We start from the raw sequence: 23,329 nt of genomic DNA, 5'->3' as shown, positions 1-23,329 counted from the left end.
GGAAGTGTATCTTGAGAGCAAATTCCAAAGGAAACTGGATAGCTATGTAACAGAGAAACTGATTAAAGAGTGTGAGAAACAGAATAATACAGGATTTTTTTTATTTTTGCAACAGCCAAATGCAGTGCAGTAGTCCTTTCCAGCTTGAACAATGCAATTTCTTACTCAACAAATATTTGTAGATCCACCCAAGAAATACTGCAGAGGATTATTCCCCTTCTCGGTTTGAATACCACACATTGTTGCATTTAATGTCTAGCCCCCTACACATGCGATAAGCTGTATGCACAGATAAGACTTGGATTCATAGAATCATACAGCACAAAAAGAGGCCATTCGGCCCATCGAGTTTATGCCAGCTCTTTGAATAGAGCAATTGATGTCAGTCCCATTCCCCAGCCCTTTCCCCATAACCCTGCAAACCCGTCCTCAAATACCCATCCACCGCGTTTTTAAAAGTAGTTATTGAATTGGCCTCGACTGCCCTTTCAGGCAATGTGTTCCAGATTCGAACAAATCGCTGCGTGAAAAAATGTCTTCTCACCTCTCCTCTGCTTCTTTTAGAGACTATTTTGAATCTGTGACCTCGAGTCAGCAACACACCCACCAGTGGAAACAGTTTTTCCCTTTCTAACCTATCAAATCCCCTCATGATTTTGAAGACCTCTATTAAGTCTCCTCGTAACCTTCTCTGCTCCAATGAGAATAATCCCAGCCTCTCTAGCCTTTCCTCATAATCAAGGTCTCTCATTCCTGGTACCATCCTCGTAAATCTCCTCTGCACCCTTTCCAGTGCCTTAACATCCTTCCTATAGTGTGGTGCCCAGAACTGGGCGCAGTATTCTAACTGAGGCCTAACCAGTGTTATATATAGATTAATCATAACCTCCTGACTCTTGTACTCTATGTCCCTATTTATAAAACCTAGTATCCCATTTGCGCTTTTTACAGCTTTATCTACCTGTCCTGCCACCTTCAAGGATTCATTTACTTGCACCCTCAGGTCTCTCTGTTCTTTTACCCCCCTTAAGATTGTATTACCAGCTTGTATTGCCTCCCCTCATTCTTTCTACCAAAATGCATTACCTCGCATTTCTCCACATTGAAATTCATCTGCCATGTGTCTGCCCATTTTACCATTCTATCTATGTCTTCCTGCAGTTGGCTACTATTCTTCTCACTGTTTACTACCCTACCTAACTTTGTGTCATCTGCAAACTTGGAAATGGTACTTGCTATACCCAAGTCCAGATCATTTATGTATATTAAGAAGAGCAGTGGTCCTAATATCGATCCCTGAGGGACGCCACTGTACACTCCAGTCAGAAAAGCAGCAGTTCACCACAACTCTCTGCTTTCTGTCTCCCAGCCAATTCTGGATCCATGCTGCCACTTTCCCTTTTATACTTTGGGCTTCTATTTTTCTTACAAGTCTTTCATGTGGCACTTTGTCAAATGCCTTTTGAAAGTCCATATAAACTACATCAACTGCACTACTTTTATCCACCCTCTCCGTTACCTCATCGAAAAATTCTATTAGATTTGTTAGACAAGATTTGCCTTTAACAAATCCATGTTGGCTGTCCTTAATTAACCCATATTCTTCTAAGTGAAGATTTATTCTGTCCCGGATTATAGTCTGCAGGAGTTTCCCCACTACTGATGTTAGGCTGACTGGCCTGTAGTTCCCAGAAGGTTTGTACTTCTGCCCCATTTTATACAGGGGAGTCACATCGGCCACTCTCCAGTCCTCTGGCACCACTCCTGTGTCCAACGAAGATTGAAAAATTGTAGCCAAAGCCTCCACTATTTGTACCCGTGCCTCCCATAGTAATCTTGGTTGCATCCCGTCCGGACTGGGCGACTTATCTACCTTCAGCGCAGTCAACCTTTTCAGTACTTCCTCTTTGTTTATACTTATCCTATCCATTCCCTCTAACCTCTCCTCCGATACTGCGGCATTTGGTGCATCCACTTCTTTTGTGAAGACAGATGCAAAGTACTCATTCAGCACATCAGCCATGCCCTCTGCCTCCACAATAAGATTTCCCCCTTGGTACTTAATTGGCCCCACCCTACCTTTGACTAGCCTTTGTTTCTTGATATGTTTGTAAAATATTTTAGAATTCTCTTTAATGTTACCCGCTAACCTTTTTTCGTATAATCTTCACACTGTAGAAGGGGAGTTTTTTTGGAGAATGGATATTGCACTAAAGCAGGAACATATTTAATTATTTCCTGCTTAGTCACATAGACATAACATTTGCCTATTAAGTAATATAAAAAAAGGCTAAGTCAAATGCAAAGAATGGTTTCCCTCGGGCAGAGCTGGCAGTTTGTCTGTAAAGCGACAGAACAAATGTTTTTCCACTGGTAGACCTCCGTCTTATTCCTCCAGCTCATCTCAAAGGCCCCTCCATTTAATTTCTAGTGGTGGACATACATAGTGATATCTTGAAATGAGTCTAAATTAGACAATTTTCCAAAGACTCTGCCTCCACATTAATCAATCACAGCAGAAAACACTCAAGGTTTGCTTCCTTTGTGGATTTAAAGGACCCATGTCAGTATGGTACATTTCATATCACTAATAAGTAGAGAGCTTGCTAATGGAATTGGTAATTCAACAATCATATCCGCCACCACTACTTCAGCATTCAGTGTGTTAGTCATACCTATGACTTTTCCAGTGACCGGTCAGAAAAACATCAATTGGACTAATGCATACTTTATACTCCTAGGTTTAACAAATCATAAAATAGACTGATATTTTTTATGATGATTTCTTAAATGTTTTCTTTAGTATTAATAAAAGTGGCACAGAAACTGGGAAAAGAATAACTTGACCCCAAATCTTGACAGAAAGTGATACAGCTACGTATTTCAATGCAAATCCTTTGGGATCTATTATGCATAAGCACATATGTGCAGAGGGAGGTACAGATGTTATATTGTAATACAATATGCAATTGATCTTGACACCAGGAACCTGGATCATATTGTATTCAATAAAGATGCACTTGAAATATATTTATATCTCTGCACTTAGGATGACTTTTCCTAAGCAGTTCTGTTTAAAAGCAATTTTTAAAAAAAAATCACTGAAAATATTGAGAATAGCAGCCATTGTCAGCAGCTCAGGAAAACTGAGTTAAATCTTGCAGCCACAGGCCCCTGGGCAGCTGAGAGGCACTGTCCTTCAATGGAGTAAAACACAGAATTACGGAACTATAGTTTGTGGTTTTACATGTGTGGGTTCCCATATGATGAATTTGTAATTTATCCTAGCTTCCGGATAGATTCTTGAGCACTGGCATCTCACTGTCTTCAAAATGCACTCTGTAAAAACAGGTCTGAAGAATCTACTTGCCTCAGTTTCCAAGGTGCCAATATCTTGCAACATTATGATAGTTTCAGAAATGTTATATCTGAGGAATCATATTTCACTGATGTGTAAGGTACAAGTGGGTGGCCTATAAGACATTAACCTTTCTAAGTACAAAGTTACACTTAAGTTAGAAGAAGCCACTCTAAGAGTTATGCTAACCTATTTGTTTTGCTGGCTTCATTTTTGCTAGGCTATACAATTCAAAAGCAAGCGGGATTTGTAAGTGAATTAGAGAAAGTTTCAAAGTCAAAAGACAGAAAAATAGCATGAATATTTAATACAGAATCCTCATAAACATGCAGGAACTCCACTGTGGAACTAGATCATAATGAAGTGGAAATCCTGTGGGTCAGCAGTACATATTTAATGATTATCAGAAGGAGTCTCATTTCACAAGAGATCATAAGCCATGTAAATCACATTTTTTTAAAAATAATTGCGGACAGATTGTCGAACATCAAAAGATCTATACTTATAATAAAAATCTTGCATTTGATATCGCATTTTATCATGTCATCAAGACATCCTAAAACACGATACAGGATATAGATCACAGGATATGTTGAAAGTGGTATGACTGTGCGTATCTTGTGGGCGAATGTTATATCTGTGTGACTAAGCAGGAAATAATTAAATATGTTCCTGCTTTAGTGCAACATCCGTTCTCCAAAAAAATACTCCCCTTCTACAGTGTGAAAAATGTTCTCTTGTAAACCAAAACCTTTGAACATAGCCCTGTTCAATATTCTAAAATATATCATTATAATCATTACAACTTTCAAAATATTGAGTGTTACCAATTATTTTAAGTAATCAATATGTCAGATATACTGCTAGATATTATAACAGTTACAGAAATTTGTAATGAAGGTTAATTTCACAGAACTACTTTGTTTCAGCTTGTTTTATGTAGTATTTCATATAGACACCTTCTCCACATTTGGCTGAAAACACAGACGGGCTTGAAATCAGAGAGGGAAGGAGAAAGGGAGAGAGATTTCAGGAGAGTTTCAGATGGAGGAGTCAAAGTGGCTGAAGACCAATTTGCCAGTGGCAGGGAGGAGTTTGTGTAGAATGGGGCTGGGGGTGACTTGTGTGGGAAATGTTGAACCTGGAGATGACAAAGGCTTAGATGAGGATTTTGACTGTGTTGGGGGTAAGGTAGTGACATAGATGGGCGACATAATGAAGATGGAAGAAAGTGGACTTGGTCATAGACTTGGTCAGATGAAAAGATTGAAGGAGAGTTGAGGGTTGAAAATATTGCAGAGGTTCTGCGCAGGCTCACGGGAAACAATCAGGAAGGTTGAAACAGTTAGCACTTGACATGAGGAGTTTGTGGTAGCCAAGCAGTATAACCTCAATTTTGTTGACGTTAAGTTGGAAAAGTTATGGCTCATTCAGCATTTGATGTCTGACAGGCAATCTGTCAGAACAGCAATGATTGTGGATGCAGTACCAGGCATTTAATGAATTAAAAAAGCTAGCAAAAACTTCGCAACAGTCTGAACATTGTGTTAGAGTATCTATAATGTCAAAATTTATCAACTCTTCTCATAATAATTAAGTTCTCTAGCTACAATAGAACTAATTATATGCAATTGTGGTATCATGTAGCTTTAAGCAACAGCATTATAGATTATCTAATCCAGTCAGACTAAACCATGGCAGATATATGTGTTTGCTCAATCTTTATCTGATCCATAAAACGACTGCTGTAGGAAGATTAGTGGAGTCCTGTACCTTAGTGGTTAGAGCACTTGCCTCACAAGCGAGAAACCTGGATTCGATTCCCAGACAGGGCGAAACCTTGGGCAAGTTTCCTTATTCCACACGCCTGATAATAATTCCTCAAGAAAAAAAACTATAATAAATTGGTCACTTCAATCCACGATTGCTTGTGGGACACTGCTGTGGGCAATTGGCTGCCGCATTTCGCCCACAAATATCCAATCAATTCACTTTACAATATATTCTGTGAAGCGCTTTGAGACTTCTAGAAGATGTAAAAAGCACTATATCAAATGCAAGGATTATTATTATCATTAATTATTAAAATTATACTTTTATTGGGAAGCTTTTATTCTGCTTACCATTATATTCAAAACAATCTCAGATTGTGAAACTGCAATATGCTTTCATTCATATCCAGAAAGTAATGTATTGAAATGAAAATCAAATGTAACCTCGCTTGTATTTGCTAGACTTGAACACCATGCCAACTGTTTAAAGCTGAGCCAAGGACTCGCACTCTCGTCTCAGCATTGGAAACCACTATACTTCATATGTTTTCATTGTTTCTATCACTTACTACCTCCATTCTCTGCTGAATTGTTGTATTAAAACATCAAAAATAAATATACTGAATATGATAGTATTTTGTGAAAAGAATACAAATAATACTGTATACATTTTAATATGGCCACAGTGGTAATGAAATCAAGTTTATTTTTAAACGTTTCCCAGGGCCTTAAGAATGGGGAACTACTTAGCTCAGTATTGGCTTACTTCAACAAAATGCAGACATTTAAAACCTAAGCTTGGTGTTGACCAGTAGGTTTTAGTGGATTTAACTTATTTTTTCAGCCATGTTAGTGTGCTGCTCTCGCCTCAATCCTTCACCTGCTTCTCAATATATAAAAGAAAGGGATCAGAGGTGCTGAGACAGAAGGGTGAATAATTGATAATGGATGATAGCAGCAGGAAGTTATACCATACTTATACCCAATTGCCCAGTACTGTATTGTCGGCCAAGATATCAATCCAAGTGTTCTGTTTACACTGGAAGAAGCAGCCTAGTTGCCAGATGTATTTAAACTCCATTTGCCACTAAAATGCAATGTCGATTTCGAATTCCCAAACCAAAATGTGCTGGAATTTCAATTAATTTGGAAAAATCTTGTTTACCAAATTCAAACCTTTCCAATAATGTCTATTCAGCTGTATACAGCAAATTATGTGTAGACCAACTAGCTGTTGGGGTTTTGTAGGCTGGTTTCAGCAGTATTTTCAAGCTAGTTCAAGTTGCAGGGATTGACAGAAGTAAACACAGTTTTAAATTACTTTCTCTTGATGGTAATAAAATGCAAAATTTGTTCATGTAGGAGAGATATTCCACTTGGATCCATTTTCTTTTCATTTCAGGTTGTCCATAATTTGATAAATAAGGTTAACTTTGAAGCTGATTTTCTGCAGTTAAAAGAATTTACACAGAAATCCAGCTCACTCTCTACTTCATTTGATACTTGAGATTTGTTTTGGAGGAAGTGATGGGAGGATTCATTGTGGTCTCATTTGTCTCACCTCCATCATTTATAATATGCCATTAAAGAGGCATTTACCTACAAAATACGCAGTTACTGCACTTTAGAGTCAATGGGAAAGATGTTGCAGTATATCAAAACAAATGCAAGAATTATTATTATTTTATCATCTTGAATGCATTAGCAGTTTTCGCTCTGCCGTTTGGTTTTGCAAACAGTATTTCTGCCTTCCTTAGGTTCTGCCCTGTTCTGTGTATCTGCTGAGAGGCACAGCCTGATCAGGAGATCTAGTTCATAGAGATTTCTGTTGGGCAGCTCTGGAGGTGTGGGAGAGTGACTGACTTACTCATGTAGTTAGCACCACATAACCTGACAATGTGGCTCCTATGATGCATTCTCTCTCATTCAGAAAAACAAAAGTACAACAAGGAGAATAAAGTAATCCTTTTTAAGAGAGGTAGTGTTAGTGCAGTGACTGTGTATTTTATAGGTAAATGCCTCTTTAATAAATGATGGAGATGAGCACTACAAATGAGACCATAATGAATCCTCCCACCCCTTCCTCAAAAAAAATCTCAAGCAACATATTAAGCGGAATGAGAGCCAGTTTGTAAGGAAGGGTGGAATGTGCATGAGTCCAATGACATCTGATTTCAATTACTGCTATTAAAAAGGATCTTGTGCAGTTTATTGTTCTGCAGTATGGATTGGAACCAGTCGAACATAGCTGGACGGGGGTGGTGTGGTGTTACCATTAAAGATAGATAATAAAACCCCATTCCCTGAATCAAGAGGGTAAGCTTTAGAATGTCAGCAGATCCAGGGGAGTTATGTTGCCCTGGGCTGGGTTTTTTTCCCTCTTTGGCTCATGTATTGTAATACTGAAATAAAAACAAATATTACAGTAATAAATGCAGTTCACTGTCTGGAATAGTTTTCTTTTGTAATAATCATCAAACTTGAATGCAGTATTAACCTTACCTTCATTCATTCAATTTTCTTCTGAAACAAAATGTTCTAAACAGCTTTTCAAACCTTCCATGGCCTTGTTCTGCCTTCCTCTACAACCTCAGACCTAGCCACACTCAGCTAAGAGTGGCTTGCTTCGTATCCAACACTCGATTCCCCCACATAATCAATGGGGTGAGCTTTCAGTCATTCTGCCCTGCTCTCTGGAGTTCCATCTCAGGGTCCCACTGCCTCACCGCCCCACCTCCCGCCTTTAAAGCCTACCTCGGGTCCTATCTTTTCACTCCATCCTTACTCAGCTCCTCCCCAGGAGGATAAGAGTGAGTGTTAAATTACTTCTATAGTACATGTCACTGCTATGATTGCTTGCCTGAATAGAAAGTCTGGTGTTTCACAGCTGAAGAGATTTATCACAGTTTACGTTAACCAACATATTTGAATATTTATTTCTTCTCTTAAGTTTTTTGTATTTGAAACACAAATAATTTATTAGGAATGCATTATACACATTATTTTAAAAAAAACTTTTTTTATTCTCAGTGGACAACGACTTTTGCCAACAAGTGTGTGTTCCCAACTATGGAACCATGCAGGGTGAACAAGCGGAAACAGCGATTCAAATGGTAAGTCAGTGAACCATTGGAATAGTGCTGCATAGAAACATTAACAAAATGCTCGATTTCAGGGATATATTTTAGTATAGAATTGCTTGTAAACTAGTGCACAGCAGTTCGAAAAATCTGTGTATTTTTATTGATGCTAAACTGTTAAATATTAGGCAGTGACTGTTTCCCTTTACCAATCGACAATTTGCATGTTGTCTCAGTGTGGTAATGTCTGTTCCTAGTTCAATAAACATGAAGAACTCCAATAAGATCACTGCTCAACTTATCAAAGCAAATGTTAAGTTTAACAAGTTTTTAGTAGGTTAAGAAGTATTAACCAGTCTGATAACAGGGCTGCAATTTTCCAATCTACAGAAGGAAAGAGCAGTCTTATCAGAGCTAGTAATACACTTTTCCACCAGCTGAGCAAGTTTATCCTTGGGCTGAGGAAGTCTTTAGTGGGTGAGACATGGTAGAAATATGGAATTAATGTAGAATTAAAAGGGTTTTAGAATAAATTGTAAACGAAATTATGCCCTTGCCACATGGGTAACTTTTGTACCTCCTACTTCATACATTGTTTATGGATGGAGACAAAAGAAAATGACCAGTACAATATTGTATTTACATTTTTGATCGGTAGAGATATCTTCACCGGTATATAGCCATTCATGAGAATGTTCACCTTAATCACGGTTGTATCTTGCCAAAGGTGATCTGCGTGATCTTAAGGGAGTTCTATTTCATCAATATTTATTATCCTAATCTACTAATTCCACACATAACGCTTCAATTAATAGGCAGCACATAATTGTTTTTCACTAATATTTTAATCAAAGGCCTTGTTGAATGTTTCTAACACCTTCCTCCTGGTACCTTTAACAGGGCCCATATTCTAAAGAGTCAACATACTTAGTTGGTGCAAACTCTGGGGTAAGATGGTACTATATGCACATAGTTGACTTTAGTTAACAAACTTAGTTACATATTTGGCCTCTTAGAAGCCTTTTGATAGGAGTTTCTGGGGAACTGCCTAATTGGTTGTGAATCGAGTTACGAGCATTTATTCCAATGCATTATGCAATTGCCAAGAAAGACTGTAGATCTTTGACAAAGCAAAATGCCTTATTCTCTTGTGCAAAACACCTAAGATCACAAATATCTGTCCTAGTAATTGAAACCGGAAGAGCATATAGCTTAGAACTTATAGATCTTATAGGCTTATAGCATAGTTAGATTATTTCTACATTTCAGAATTTATGTAGTTTTGTCTAATTGTGATGGATTACTTCAGTAAAGACTGTATTCTTCTCCTCTCCCGGTATATTTACATCTATGTAATAGCTGTCATACTAACAAAAACTCTTTTTGACATTTCTAGTAGAGGAGATGGTATCTGAATCTTTTTCTCTTTCTGCCTTAAGATACATTTTAAACAAACTCTAGATTTTTTGTTTGATTTGGAATGAGATTTACCTGATATCAGCAGCACATAAAGTAGCAGGTTACACTACTACATTCCGTATTTGGCAAGAACAGGTATATTTTGACTGACATTAATACTCACCATGGGAATAGGGTAAAAAGGGATGAGCAACAAATTTAAGGACAATCTTTTTCCATTCCAGAGTCACTTTCATAAACTTCAGTAACTAATGTTATCAGGAGGAGTTACAGTTGTAATTAGATTCATCCTCCAAGGCTAGGTAAGGAAATTCACCCAGGATGTCAGCTTGTTTTCCATACTGGAAATGCATTGGTATGGATGATGCATGAGAACAGAAGTTGCAAATTATTATTCGCATCAGTAAACAAAGGAAAGTCAACAGTGAAAATGTACTTTGTAATTTACAAGTTTAAGTGAAGTTTGCCATAGATTTGTGGGCTCTAGAGACTGATGATTATTTGTACTACAGGATGGAACTTCTTGATATCACACAGTCGTTTGTAAAACCGCAGTGAAGTTGCCAATTTTGGGTAATATGAAGCTAGTCCCTGTGACCCAAACCTCTACTATTTACAATGCCACATGCTTCAGCACTGAGTGGCTTGGAAACAGAGGTTTGTCAAATTGCATGCCACAAAGGCTTTCAGTTGTATATCATACACCAATGAAAATTCATACTATGTGAGCGTATAAATTGGTAGTCTATATCAAAATCGCAAGTTTCTCACATGTTGGGTTAACTGGGTTCAATTCCCGGCAGGGAGAAAGCTTGGGCAAGTTTCCTTACTCCACACGCCTGATGACAATATCTCTCAAGAAAAAAAACAATAATAAAAAAATTGGTCACTTCATTCCATGACTGTGGGACACTGCTGTATGCAATTGGCTGCTGCGTTTCTCCCAAAATTATACAGTCAATTCACTTTACAATATATTCTGTGAAGCACTTTGAGATGTCCAGAAGACATGAAAAGCGCTATGTCAAATCTTAACTCCAGTATTTTAGGAAAAAAAACAATAATTCTTTCTAGCATTAAAGCTTTCACGGAAGCTTTTATGAGGACTCAGAACACAACAGATTTTGCAGGCATATTAATGTTACTTTACCAAAGAATAAAACTCCAAATACTGCAACAATTTACAAAATTCAAAGTGAGTTGTAAAGCTTTCCATGTGTCATAAAGGAAGATTATCAAGTTATCTCTCAGTTGGAACATTGATAGTTATTTCTGATACAGTCTGCATACTTGGCAATTGCTGTGCATTAGGTAATGGTGTTCTGTGGAATATCTGGGAAAGGTAAGTGAGCTAAATCTTGAACGATTAGAATCAATACTGCATTTTGAAGCAATAAAAGCTGTAAGTAGGACATGACCACTTCACTTATTTAATGATTGATACATAGTGCTTATCAGAAGGTTGTTCAGGAGGATTGAATTACCAGTAAAATGCATTGTTACTCTAGCCGATGGTTTAACCATGTATTTAGCATGGAGAGATGTAAACAATCACTACATCCATGAAATATGATGGCTGCCATATTCTACTCCTCACTGAGGAAATTAATCGAGGCCTTAATTTGGAGAGAATGGGCCTCACTAGTGCAACACTCATTAATCCCATGAGTAATGCTACAGTATAATGCTTATTTGCTCTCAGCCTTACCCGTGTAGCACAATACAGGGCCGGGACACTATCAGGATGCACTGCAGAAACAAAGAAATAGATGGGAAATAATAGAAGATGTATTTCCTGCGTTGATCAAAAACTTTCAGAAGAACACTTAATGTTTTCTACTTAAGTGAATTTACTCAAAACTAGTCAAATCTACTGGTTTGTGACAAATGTATCATTTCAATCCTCAACAATTTCAGAAAAGCTCGCATCTATATCTGTGACGTATTAAGAATATAAATGGAGTGAAGTGATTATGAAACTACGCACAATAAAAGCGCACAAATTGTCATCACTGATTCTCAGATAAGACCAGATAAAATTAGCTTTTCAATTCCAATTTTACTGAGATATGAGGAAGGGTGTATGTGCTCGTGACCAAAACAGAACAACACCCACACTAGAAGAATACCAGTTTGACTTCTTTGGAGATAAGTTGTCATTGTGTTTACACTGAATGGTAGCCATTTTCCAATAAATTCCAAACCAAATAATCTAATTGCAATAAATAACAATTTTAAAACTTTCAGCCCTTAGACGTTCTGAACAAATGGCAGTTTGGGGGACTTTGTAAGCTGTATCTGGCCTTATCTCACCTCATGTGATCTGTACTGTAGTTTTTTCAAAAGTGCAATGTGACTGAAAAGATGATTCATTGTTTAAAGAGGCACAATTATTGCTGCTGAGCTGTACAAGCTGTTACACAGAATAAAATGGCACAGCACCTTCTAATACATTTAACAAACTGATTAAAAGCATACGTGCAGTCATATCTGTCATAAATATTTGTCATTTTAACTACCAGTCTGTGTAACAAATGCTTGAGAGCTGAGGCCTGAGTTTTAGGTGCGAACTACAAATGTAAGTTGATACGGTGTTTTGAAGATGGCTAGTTTCAACAAGTATCTTCTTGATTTGGAATCTGTTACAAGTGTGTAGAGGAATACCTGAATGACGTGGTGATGACCTGAATTCAGATGTCATATAAATGCATTCCAACTGCATGAGTCTCACTAACACCGTGGAAAGTGATGTTTGTATAAAACAATGTATTTTCCTGGAGTATGGGCACCGTGAAGTTAGCACTGTTAAAGGGGCAGTCCTAATCTAGTGCTTCACTAATCATATCTGTCATTACTTTCCTCAAACACACTTGAAAAGGCACCATATCTGGAATCTATATACAGCTTGGGGGTCTTCAAAACAATCAGTTTGGAAATGCATTCAAGTGGACTTTCTTTCAAGTGGGCTTCATGTTCGATCTAAAACTGTGTCAAGTTTTGTTGTACTATGGGTGAGCCCAGGTAAACATCCTTTGTCTCTGTGCAGCAGCAGTATGGATTGTGCCTTTTTAATCTTTTGTGTTCTGTATCGTATGTTCCTGACAATCAATCCAGCACTCCAATTACCTCATTACAAGCCTGTGAAGAAATGTAAACATCCCTTCATGATGGACTTCGCCTTTCCCTGTGATATACTGATAAATTCAGAATTTGTCATTTTAGGTACCATTTTGGGTATTGAAACTGTCATTTTACAGACATAATTCTCCAGGCTTGTAACAACTTCAAATTATAACTGCAAGCAAATCTTTTGTATCCTGCTTAATGCAATTAAACTAGATACAGCAACAGCAATTATTAGCTAGATGGGAATTAGAGCTTTTTTTTCTGATTCTTATTACTGAATAAGAAGTGTTCGTATTAAGTTTATGCATGCTGTTGCAGAGGTGGACTTTGCCGCTTCTGGAAATATTTCTGATATAAAATTTCACTCGGGTCACAGATGAAGTAAAGTGTTATTTGTTTACTGTTCACCACTAACTTGTTTCTAACTGCTCCACAGCTGCTCAATGGGAAGGGTAAAGGACACACAAGCATATGCATGGTATGGCACTAACTGCTAAGACATTAATTCTTTGATATTTTGCTTTCTGCACAGGCTGATACTATTTCAGGTCCTAAGTGATTCAACCATGTCCTTCCATGTTCCAAACAATTCACCCATCAAAAGAAATGAAAATGAATACATTCACTGAAATTGCTTGTGTGAATCTTTTGTAAAGAAAAACATTGAAGGAAGCATGAGCAGGGCAGGCAAAAACACGCAGAGTGAAATGAAAGTTTACCATGAATTGATGAGAACCAGATACAGAATCCAATTCTTGTTCTCTGCCCAGGAAATTTTCTCAATTCGACTTGTCCCTAGCTCTCACTTCCCTTCAGCTGCTTCAGAATCAGCCTGGCTGTCATTCCCTCTCAGTCTTTGGTCCTGCTCATAAAAAAAATCCCGGGATAGGACTTGTAACATCCTGGATTTCACAGTCAAAATCAATGAAAAGTAAATAATATACTAACACTGAGGTAAGTGTTCTCAGGCTTCTGGCTGTTTTCCTAGCTCTAACAAGTGGCTTAGATTGACTTATTCTCCAAGTTTCTGTCCTTACCTCTGGAGTAGCGTGACACCGCTACTCAAACCCATTGCCAAATGCCTAGACTGATCTCTGATTCTCACTGTGTAGAGAAGACTAGCCACAAGCTTCACAGCATGATGTGCTAGTTTATTAATATGCATCTTCTGTTCAATGATTTTTAAAACATTAAACCTTAACATTTTGTTTGTTAGTGAAGCATTCCTTGATCAATAGGCTCCTGGATGCTGATAATGTATTGTCATAGCTATTTGGATGAAAACCATTTTGAGCACTGGGAACTGTGACTTAGATCAACAGTGCAAAAACAGTGCAAAATTACTTATTAGCAGAGCGATCATTTTGTGTTGTTTAGTTTTTTTTCCACAAACATCTGTTTATGGGACACTGCTGTGCGCAATTGGCTGCCATGTTTTGCCCACAATATATAAGGTCGATTCACTTTACAGTATATTCTGTGAAGTGCTTTGAGACGTCTCAACAATTTGATAAGGTGCTGTATCAAATGCAAGGATTCTGCTTATTATTATTATTTGGAGCACATACCAATAGCAACATCCCAGGTAGGTTGAAAACTGAACAAAGGACTAGAAGGTTCTTGAATTACATCCTGAAAGGCTGACTCAGTCCTCTACCTTGTAAAATAAACAAAATATCTAAAATTGATCCTGGGTTAATAAGTGGAGTATATTTAGATTTAAAAAGCCTGTCAGGGTCATTTATAAAGTGAGGATATTTCTCAACGCTGCAAGCCAGATGGTTAGGGGGAGATCGATCCTGGCGAGAGCTTTGAAATTTACATATGCTTAGTTTTATTCGTGATAAATCCTTACTGATGTAACACTTGCTGTGGCTGTTGTGTCTTACACATCAACACGCGTTTATACCAGGAGTGGAAAATGACACACAAAATATTGTGAGATTCCTCGTTAACTTGGGGTGTGTAACTAAATATTATGCTCTTTTAAATCCCCCTCCCCCATCCCAAAATTAACTAAGTGATTGAGCCTATTTCATGAGGTGTACTCTGTAGTAAATTTATGTTTGTATATGGTTTTGGCAGAGCAAAAAAGGAATACTTCTTCAGTCTACATTTTGTTTGAGGAGCTTTCTCAAGAATTGTATGAATCTGCTTAACTTTTTCTCCCTTCAACTATTAATGTCACAGTCAATGATAATATAATTTACAAGGATTATTTAAATATTTTCTTCTGGGCATGAGCATAGACACATCAATGTGTGGAAATGTTCACAACTGGCATCTGCGGTTAGGCCTGTAACAACAAGTAATGTTAAAGAGAGATTAGTGTTGAAGTTCTGAGCGGTGCTCTCAAACATTTCTTGGTTTATGCAAATAATCCCTCAAATTCTACATTAATGTTATGAGTTCAGCATACTCTTAATAGCAAATTTTTAAAGCATTTCCCCAGGTTTTTTGGTATTAAATCCCCCCCCCCCCCAGGTTTTCCCATTTCTTTTACAGAAAAATAAATCCAGCAAAATGCACAGGTTTTTATTTTGTGAATAATAATGACTTTAACAGTATCTATAAGAGTGTTTTTGAATGGGATTGACTATGCTGAAGAGTGTAGGTAAGAACTTTTTCAGAAAGTGAAACCAACGAACAAATAGCACAGTGATCCAGATGAAATGTTATAAACATTAGATTATTTACCCGAGACCATATGTTGTGCAACACAAGATCTCCAGATATTCTTCACTGTGTGTCACTGCTGTTGTAGCATGCCCAGATTAGTCAATTACTGGATGTTTGTGGTGATCTGGGGCCCTCAACTCCCTTCCTTAAAACAAGAAAATGAAATGCAACACAAACGTGCTTTTCCCCTTAAATTAAAATAATAATAAGAATAATGATAAATTAAAATTAAGAGTAATGCCATTTTATTAACTTCAATAACAAACATGAAAATAGTCAATACATAATCTACCCTTTACAACATTTCATCCAAATCACTGTGTTATTTGTTCGTTGGTTTCACCTTCTGAAAAATTTACATTGGTGACATGTAACATTCAAATATAATGGCATAATAATAATGAAAGCTTTGTTTGAAACTCCAAACATTGTTTGTCAATCCAAGAGAGCTCAGAGGTCAGAATGGAATAATCAGTAGCAGACATTTCATTGACTGTAGAATAATACATAAATGAGTTGCATGGTAACAATGAATCAAATGATTCCAGCAATGACAGGTCATGGCAAATGCAAATGATCAGAAGCCTAAAATTCAGTTACTGCTCCATTCTTTCAGTGGTTCTTGGTGGCTTCTGACATCAAGCTTTACTGAATGTTAGATGATCAACTTCTGTGTTCTCAGAATATGTTACTTGGAGCCATTTGATATCAAAGTGGAGAATGTTCCGTACATTAGAATGGAGTAATTTATTTAGGTCCAGGGTGGTTCAACTGGTGGCTTGCAACCTACCTGGGAACCTACCAATGATTGCCTGTGAACCCAGTAGCCATGGCCTGTGAACCCAGTGCCATGGCTCCATACCTATGTACCCACCCCCCAATGCCAGGGCTACCAATTAACAGCCCTCAATCTCTGTATCCAGGTGCCTGATTTCAGTATCTACGACCCGACTTCCCCCGCTCCCACCCCCCCACCCGGCCAGGCTACTGAGACACTTGGCCGAGTGGCACCCATCCAGGTCCTAGAGCCCACCTCGTACAACAATAACAACAACAACACGATTCCATTTATAGAGCGCCTTTCACGTCAGGAGGACGTCCCAAGGCGCTGCACAGTTGGGTCATGACCCGAGCAGGGGGGAAATGGTCAGGGTGAGGGGAGGGAAGGGAGGGAGCGAGGAGGGGGGAAATGGTCAGGGTGAGGGGAGGGAAGGGAGGGAGCGAGGAGGAGGAAGAGAGTCGAGAGGGGAGCTGAAGGCACAGTCAAAGAGAAACTCTGTGCCTTGCAATTCCATAGACTTCATAGGTTGAGCTGATCGTCTGTGTTTTGATTCTAATACATAAAAATTAACTTGATATATATGTTGATTTCACTTGAGATGTTAATCATTTTGTTCACTGTTAGGGCTACTGAACTATGTTTCTTTCACTTTCATTGTTTCTCTGGATTTAATTATTTTTCTTGCATATATGTACTTTATTGATAAAAGTGTATTATTGTTTTGAAATTTGTATGAATTTTTACATTGCCTATTTAAAGTTTGCATTATAACTAAAATATAGTGAAATTAAGTAATACAGTTGCACAATTGAAACTGGATTTCTGTATGATTCTTACGGATTTAATAATAATAATAATAATCCTTGCATTTGGTATAGCGCTTTTCACGTCGGGAGGACGTCCCAAAGCGCTTCACAGAACACACTGTAAAGTGAATTGACTGTATATTTGTGGGCGAACGCGGCAGCCAATTGCGCACAGCAATGTACCACAAACAGTCGTAGATTGAAAATGACCAATTTAATTATTGTTTTTGGTTTTTGGAGGGATTATTATTAGGCGTGTAGAGTAAGGAAACTTGCCCAAGATTTCACCCTGCCTGGAATTGAACTCAGGTCTCTCACTTGCAAAGCAAGTGCTCTAACCACTGAGCTACAGGACTGAAAGAGAAACACAAAAATACTGCTTATGGTGCTCGCGTCATTTCTCAAATCTGGCATCCGGTCCTCAGTAGCCAACAAATTGGACCACCCAATTTTAGGTAAAAATAAAATAAATATTCCCAGGTGGGGCGAAACCTTAGACAAGTTTGCTTACTCCACATGCCTCTGTTTACCTAGCGGTACGTAGGAACCCGGTTGTTAAGTCAATTGGAGGATCACTTTCCAGGGATAATAATCCCTCCAAATCAAAAAAAAATGGTCACTCAATCCACAACGGTTTGTGGGACACTGCTGTGCGCAATGGGTTGTTGCATTTCACAGTCAATCCACTTTACAATATATTCTGTGAAGCTCTTTGAGACGTCTCAACGATGTGATAAAGCGTTATATCAAACGCAAGGATTATTATTATATTCTTCTCTCAACATAATCAATAAATCTGCAGCGTGAGATCAAATACCTTGCTCTCCATGTAGTATGTTGGCTGGGACATGGGCTATATAACAGAAAGTGCTCTGTGCAGATGACCTATGTGTGGGTGGGGGGATGGGTTGAGAGGGATTAGAGTCCACAATGTGTGAATGGGAAACACTTGATATCTTTCCCTCCTCCTTCCCTTGCCTTTGTCACCTCAAGGCTGGACTATGGGAACTCTCTCCTCGCCGGCCTTCCCGCCACCTCCCTCCACAAGCTGCAGGTCATTCAGAACTCTGCAGCTCGTGTACTGTCCCGCACCAGGCTTCGCGATCACATCACTCCCACCCTCGCTCGCCTCCACTGGCTCCCCATCTCCCAGAGGATTGATTTCAAGATCCTCATCCTCACCTACAAGGCCATTCACGGCCTTGCTCCCTCCTACCTCTCCAACCTACTATCCCCCTACCTACCTGCCCGTACCCTCCGTTCCTCTGGCTCCGGTCTGCTCCACGTCCCCCGCCCCAACCGCCCTACTATCGGTGGTCGGGCCTTCAGCCTCTCAGCCCCCAGGCTCTGGAACTCCATCCCCCAGTGCCTTCGCCTTGCTTCCTCCCTTTCCTCCTTCAAGGCCGGTCTCAAAACCTTTCTCTTTGACCGTGCCTTCAGCTCCCCTCTCGACTCTCTTCCTCCTCCTCGCTCCCTCCCTTCCCTCCCCTCACCCTGACCATTTCCCCCCTCCTCTCTCCTCCCTTCCCTCCCCTCACCCTGACCATTTCCCCCCTGCTCGGGTCATGACCCAACTGTGCAGCGCCTTGGGACGTCCTCCTGACGTGAAAGGCGCTCTATAAATGGAATCTTGTTGTTGTTGTTGTTGTTGTTGCTGGGTGGAGGAGAGGTGCTGCACGACTCTGAGAGAAGGCTATGAGAATTGGTGTTGGAGGATTTGTCTCGTGCATTACTTTCATAGAGAAGCAGACGGACATTAAATTCTGTGCCTGAAAGATTCTGCACTCTGTCCAACCCAGGTCGAGTTTGATGGGAATGAAGACTCGGTGCATTTTGCCGATGGTGAACGTCGAATTGACTTTGTATTGGCCTATGAAGAAGAAGCGGCGAAACCGGGAGACAGGAAAAAGATCGCACAATTGCTGAGTAGAAAGGTACAATTCCTGCTCCTACTGCTTTGTGCTTGTCTTCAGAATTTAGATACAATGGGTTGTTCTCACTATTGAAGTTTAGAGTATATAGAACCAAGTCATTCTTTATACATAAATATTTGTATATTTCCCAATTGTCTTTTACATTTTGACACTTTATATTTTAAAGTTGCTTCTCTTCCCCTTCTTTAGACCTTATGTTTACATAATAACATAGGAACAGAAGTAGGCCATTCCTTTCTTGGTGTTACTTCTATAGCTGTTAAAAGATATTCAAGTCAAAATGTGTGACTAATTATCTTATTTTCCTTATTCCCCATTGGAATATACAGGGTGACCAAAAAGTCGTGATACCATTACAATGTCAACAACAACAACTTGCCCTTACATAGCGCCCTCCACGCAGGGTAACACTTCAGAGTGCTCGAGAGTGGCGGAGCATGACTCCAAGCCGGGGGGAGGGGAAGGTGACCATAGACACGGTCGAACAGGAGGGTCTTCAGGAACAACCTGAAAATGGGGAAGGAAGGGGCGAGGCATAGAAAAAGGATGTTCCAGAGTTTCGGGGCACTAATAAGTTTTAAAGAAATGAAGATTTTTTTTAGATAATAGGGTAGATATCACAACTTTTGGTTGTGCTCTGTAGGAGAGGAAATGCAGGGCTGACATAGTTTCCATAGGAAAATTCATGAAGTTTCTTGGTTCACTTTCAATCAGTGAGCTGGAAAACCTGACATAACTCTTAGCACCTTTTTTACCTGTTACAGACCAGAGACACATTCACTAATCTGGGTGCTGTCAGATGGCAGAAGTTGCTCGACAGCCACTTATCTCCTGGTTTTGAACACGTTTTTCCATGTCTGAGAATAATCATGAACATGTCAATTTGTTGAGTAACTGTCTTTCAGAAACTGGAAAACACAGTTCATTCTGAATTACTTTTGAAGACTCCCATTATTTTTGATTACTTATTTACAACAGAATTTGATTAGTTCTGTAATCTTACAATGTAATCTTTTCTAGATTGTAGTATTTCAGAATAATGTTAGTTTCTTTATATTCCTTCAATCGTGTTTTGTCTAATCAGAACGGTGCAAAGGGATTATGCATTGCCTCAATTACCAAACTCAAGTGTGAACGAGAAAGCTTTGGATGCTATCAGATCCAGGTTGTAGTCCAACAAAAGTAACAAAATTAGGACAGAAATAGGATTTATCACATCTTAGCCATCTTATTAGTTAATGCAACTAGGATTGTGACAGTGGAAACCAAACTTAAAATGTTTCAACATCGGTGTCCTCGAAGCAGAATCCTCCCTCTATTCTAAGACCGTGGGGGAAGAATAACCCCTGAAGACCAAGTTCTGAATATAAATGAAATGATATAACCTTTTCTTTTCAAATGAGAGCTTCTTACACATTTCTTACATTTCCATGTTTTGGTGTGCAGAGAAAAAGAAACGTGTTTCAAGCCAATTTAATACAGAAAGGAATACAGATTGAAGCCACAAGATCCGTAAGTATGCCATTTGGATATCATACATGAATATTCATAGTCAACCCTTCAATGCGCTTCAGTTTTCATCTGGCACAGTTGGTAACATTTTCGCCTCTTGAGTCAGAAGTTTGTGGGTTCAAGCCACACTTCGGGTCTTGAACTCACATAAGTCTAGGCTGACACTACAATCCAGTACTGAGGTGTGTTGCATTGTCTTTCGGATGAGATGTTATTCCAGAGCCCTGTCTGTTTGTTGAGGAAGATTTTAAAGATCCCGTGGCATGACTAATAATAATAATAATAATAATCCTTGCATTTGATATAGCGCTTTTCACGTCGGAAGGACGTCCCAAAGCGCTTCACAGAACACACTGTAAAGTGAATTGACTGTATAATTGTGGGCGAACGCGGCAGCCAATTGCGCACAGCAATGTCCCACAAACAGTCGTAGATTGAAAATGACCAATTTATTATTGTTTTTGGTTTTGGAGGGATTATTATTAGGCGTATGGAGTAAGGAAACTTGCCCAAGGTTTCGCCCTCTGCCTGGAATTGAACTCAGGTTTCTCACTTGCAAAGCGAGTGCTCTAACCACTGAGCTACAGGACTAGAAAACAGAAGGGAATTTCTCTTGGAGTCCTGACCAACAAACCCCCTAATAAAATTAATAATTCATGGCTGTTTATGGAACATTGCTGCATGCAAAATGGCTGCCATGTTCACCTACAAATACACAGTCACTCCATTTCACAGTAATTCTTGTGAAATTACTGAAAGTGTCTTCCAGATATGAAAGGCACTATGCCAAATGCAAAGGGTTAGGATTAGTTCTCAGAGAACTGTGTGCCTGAGGCATATTTCACACAATGACTTATAAATGTTAATGATTTCATAATGTTTTTAGAAAATCTCTGAAAATACTCCATAAATCTCTAAAAATGTTTTCACATTCTTTTAGGTTTTGAATCCAAAGCTTATTTTTCTCAAACTTCACGCACCATGGGAAGTTCTTTGCACTTATGCTGAAGTAATGCACATCAAACTTCCTCTGCATTCCAATGACTTGAAGCAAAAGGCCTCCAGATTTAACTGCATTACTAAACTATTCTCAGTGGATGAAACCAAAATCGAGCCAGAACCTGAATATTTCACCGCACCATTTGAGATGGATAAAATTCACAGTTTCCACATTGCTGATAAGAATTCGTTTTTCACACCAGCCACCAGAAGCAGAATCGTAAGTAAATGCAAATTAGGATACTTCTATTCTAAACAAAGTCTTAACTGTTCTACACTTCACATGACAGATTAGTATTTCTAGCATGATGTAATGACATCCAGATTCTAACCACAACTTACAAATTCCTTGAATTGTCTGGGGATGCATTGGGGTCAATCATATGGCATTTGCTAAAATGGAAATCTTTTCAATACTTGTTTATATACTTGTTTAAACCCTATTGAGCAGAAAAACTGTGATACTGTGCAGGGATTGATTGAGTAATCATCTGTGTTGGCTTCTCTAAGGTTATGTACATTCTGAATCGCTGTGAATATAGAAAATCAAATCAGACACGTAAGTTTGGTATAACCAAATTGCTCGACTCAAACACATACAAAGGAGCTTATCCTCTTCATGACGTAAGTTACTCTAAATAACTTTTATTAGGACTTTTAATATTTTAGGAATATTTGTTTCTGTTCTACTGTTGCTCATTCTTTCCTAGAATCACAAGATTGTGGAATTCATTATCTCCCTCAGCCTTCCTGGACCTCTCCGCTGCATTTGACACAGTCAACCTTGCCATTCTTTGTCACCGCCTCACCTCCCTCATCCACCTTAGTAGAATCGAACTTGCCTGGTTTGAGTCCTATTTAAACAATCACTATCACTTTGTCTCTGCTAACATTTTTTCCTCTTGCACCCTCGCAGTCACCTGTAGAGTATCCCAAGGCTCCATCCTCTGCCCTCTTCTGTTCCTTATTTATATGCTCCCTCTTGGTGATGTCATCTGCATACACAAGGTCAACTTTCTCATTCTCCATCTGCCACTCCAGGTCCACTGATGCTCTGTCAGCTTTTCAGACATCAAGGCCTGGATGAGCGCAAACTTTTTGCAGTTGAATGTTGACAGGACAGAAGCCATACTTCTTGGCTACCGTTAATGTCTTTTCTCCTGCGACTCTGATCTCCTCAATCCCCCGGCTTATCCCTAAAATATACCAAACCCATATATAACCTTGGCATTCAATCCCTAGCTGTCCTTCCTACCCCACACCCGGTTTCTGATCAGGAACCCTCTCCTCTACATCCGTCACATTGCACGCCTCTGACTGTATCTCATACCCAATGCAGCTGAAACCCTTATCCACGCTTTCATCATCTCGTGCCTCGATTATTCCAGTGCCCTCCTCACCAGCCTCCCCAGCTCCAATATCCACAGAATCCAATCTCGTATACTTGCTTGCACTGAACTCTGTAACCCCAATACACCAATCCTGGCCAGGCTCCACTGGCTCCCTATCATGGAACAGATTGACTTTAAGATCCTCACTACCCACTCCACCACCCACCGTCTCCATTCAGCTGTCTCCAGCCTCCTGCACCTCTCTTCCCTCAACTCCACCATTGCCTGTCATGCTAACCCAATACCCGAAACTTTGAAACTCTCCCCCTCAATCCCTTTGCCTTGAGACCTGCTTCCCCGTTTAGATCATGCCTGAAGACCTTCTTCGACCATGCCTCCAGTCACCTCCGTCCCCCCACCGCTCAATGCCAGGCTGTTAAGCGCTCTGAGACACTACCCTGCATGAAGGGTGCTATATAAATACAAGTTGCTTTCCCTTACCTCATACAATGTATAATCTTTTAAAAGCGCA

At 39.3% G+C, this 23,329-nt stretch overlaps 1 protein-coding gene across 4 annotated transcripts in view; it reads left to right on the top strand.

The window, feature by feature from the left end:
* Window positions 1–23,329, top strand: part of ano6 (anoctamin 6) — a 49,475-nt gene that overhangs the window by 5,851 nt on the left and 20,295 nt on the right. For 2 of the 4 annotated variants that reach the window (XM_042335735.1, XM_042335733.1), the window contains exons 3-9: window positions 8,161–8,243; window positions 9,111–9,158; window positions 13,192–13,233; window positions 18,821–18,955; window positions 20,402–20,467; window positions 21,408–21,686; window positions 21,977–22,090. In XM_042335735.1, coding sequence (XP_042191669.1) covers window positions 8,161–8,243; window positions 9,111–9,158; window positions 13,192–13,233; window positions 18,821–18,955; window positions 20,402–20,467; window positions 21,408–21,686; window positions 21,977–22,090 — 767 coding nt within the window. The remainder of the gene's footprint in view (window positions 1–8,160; window positions 8,244–9,110; window positions 9,159–13,191; window positions 13,234–18,820; window positions 18,956–20,401; window positions 20,468–21,407; window positions 21,687–21,976; window positions 22,091–23,329) is intronic. The other 2 variants (XM_042335734.1, XM_042335736.1) reach the window with 2 other exon arrangements.

Source organism: Callorhinchus milii, unplaced genomic scaffold, assembly GCF_018977255.1.
Source record: "Callorhinchus milii isolate IMCB2004 unplaced genomic scaffold, IMCB_Cmil_1.0 Scaffold5, whole genome shotgun sequence".
Taxonomy (NCBI): Eukaryota; Metazoa; Chordata; class Chondrichthyes; order Chimaeriformes; family Callorhinchidae; genus Callorhinchus; species Callorhinchus milii.
This window is presented reverse-complemented; position numbering and strand designations above follow the sequence as displayed.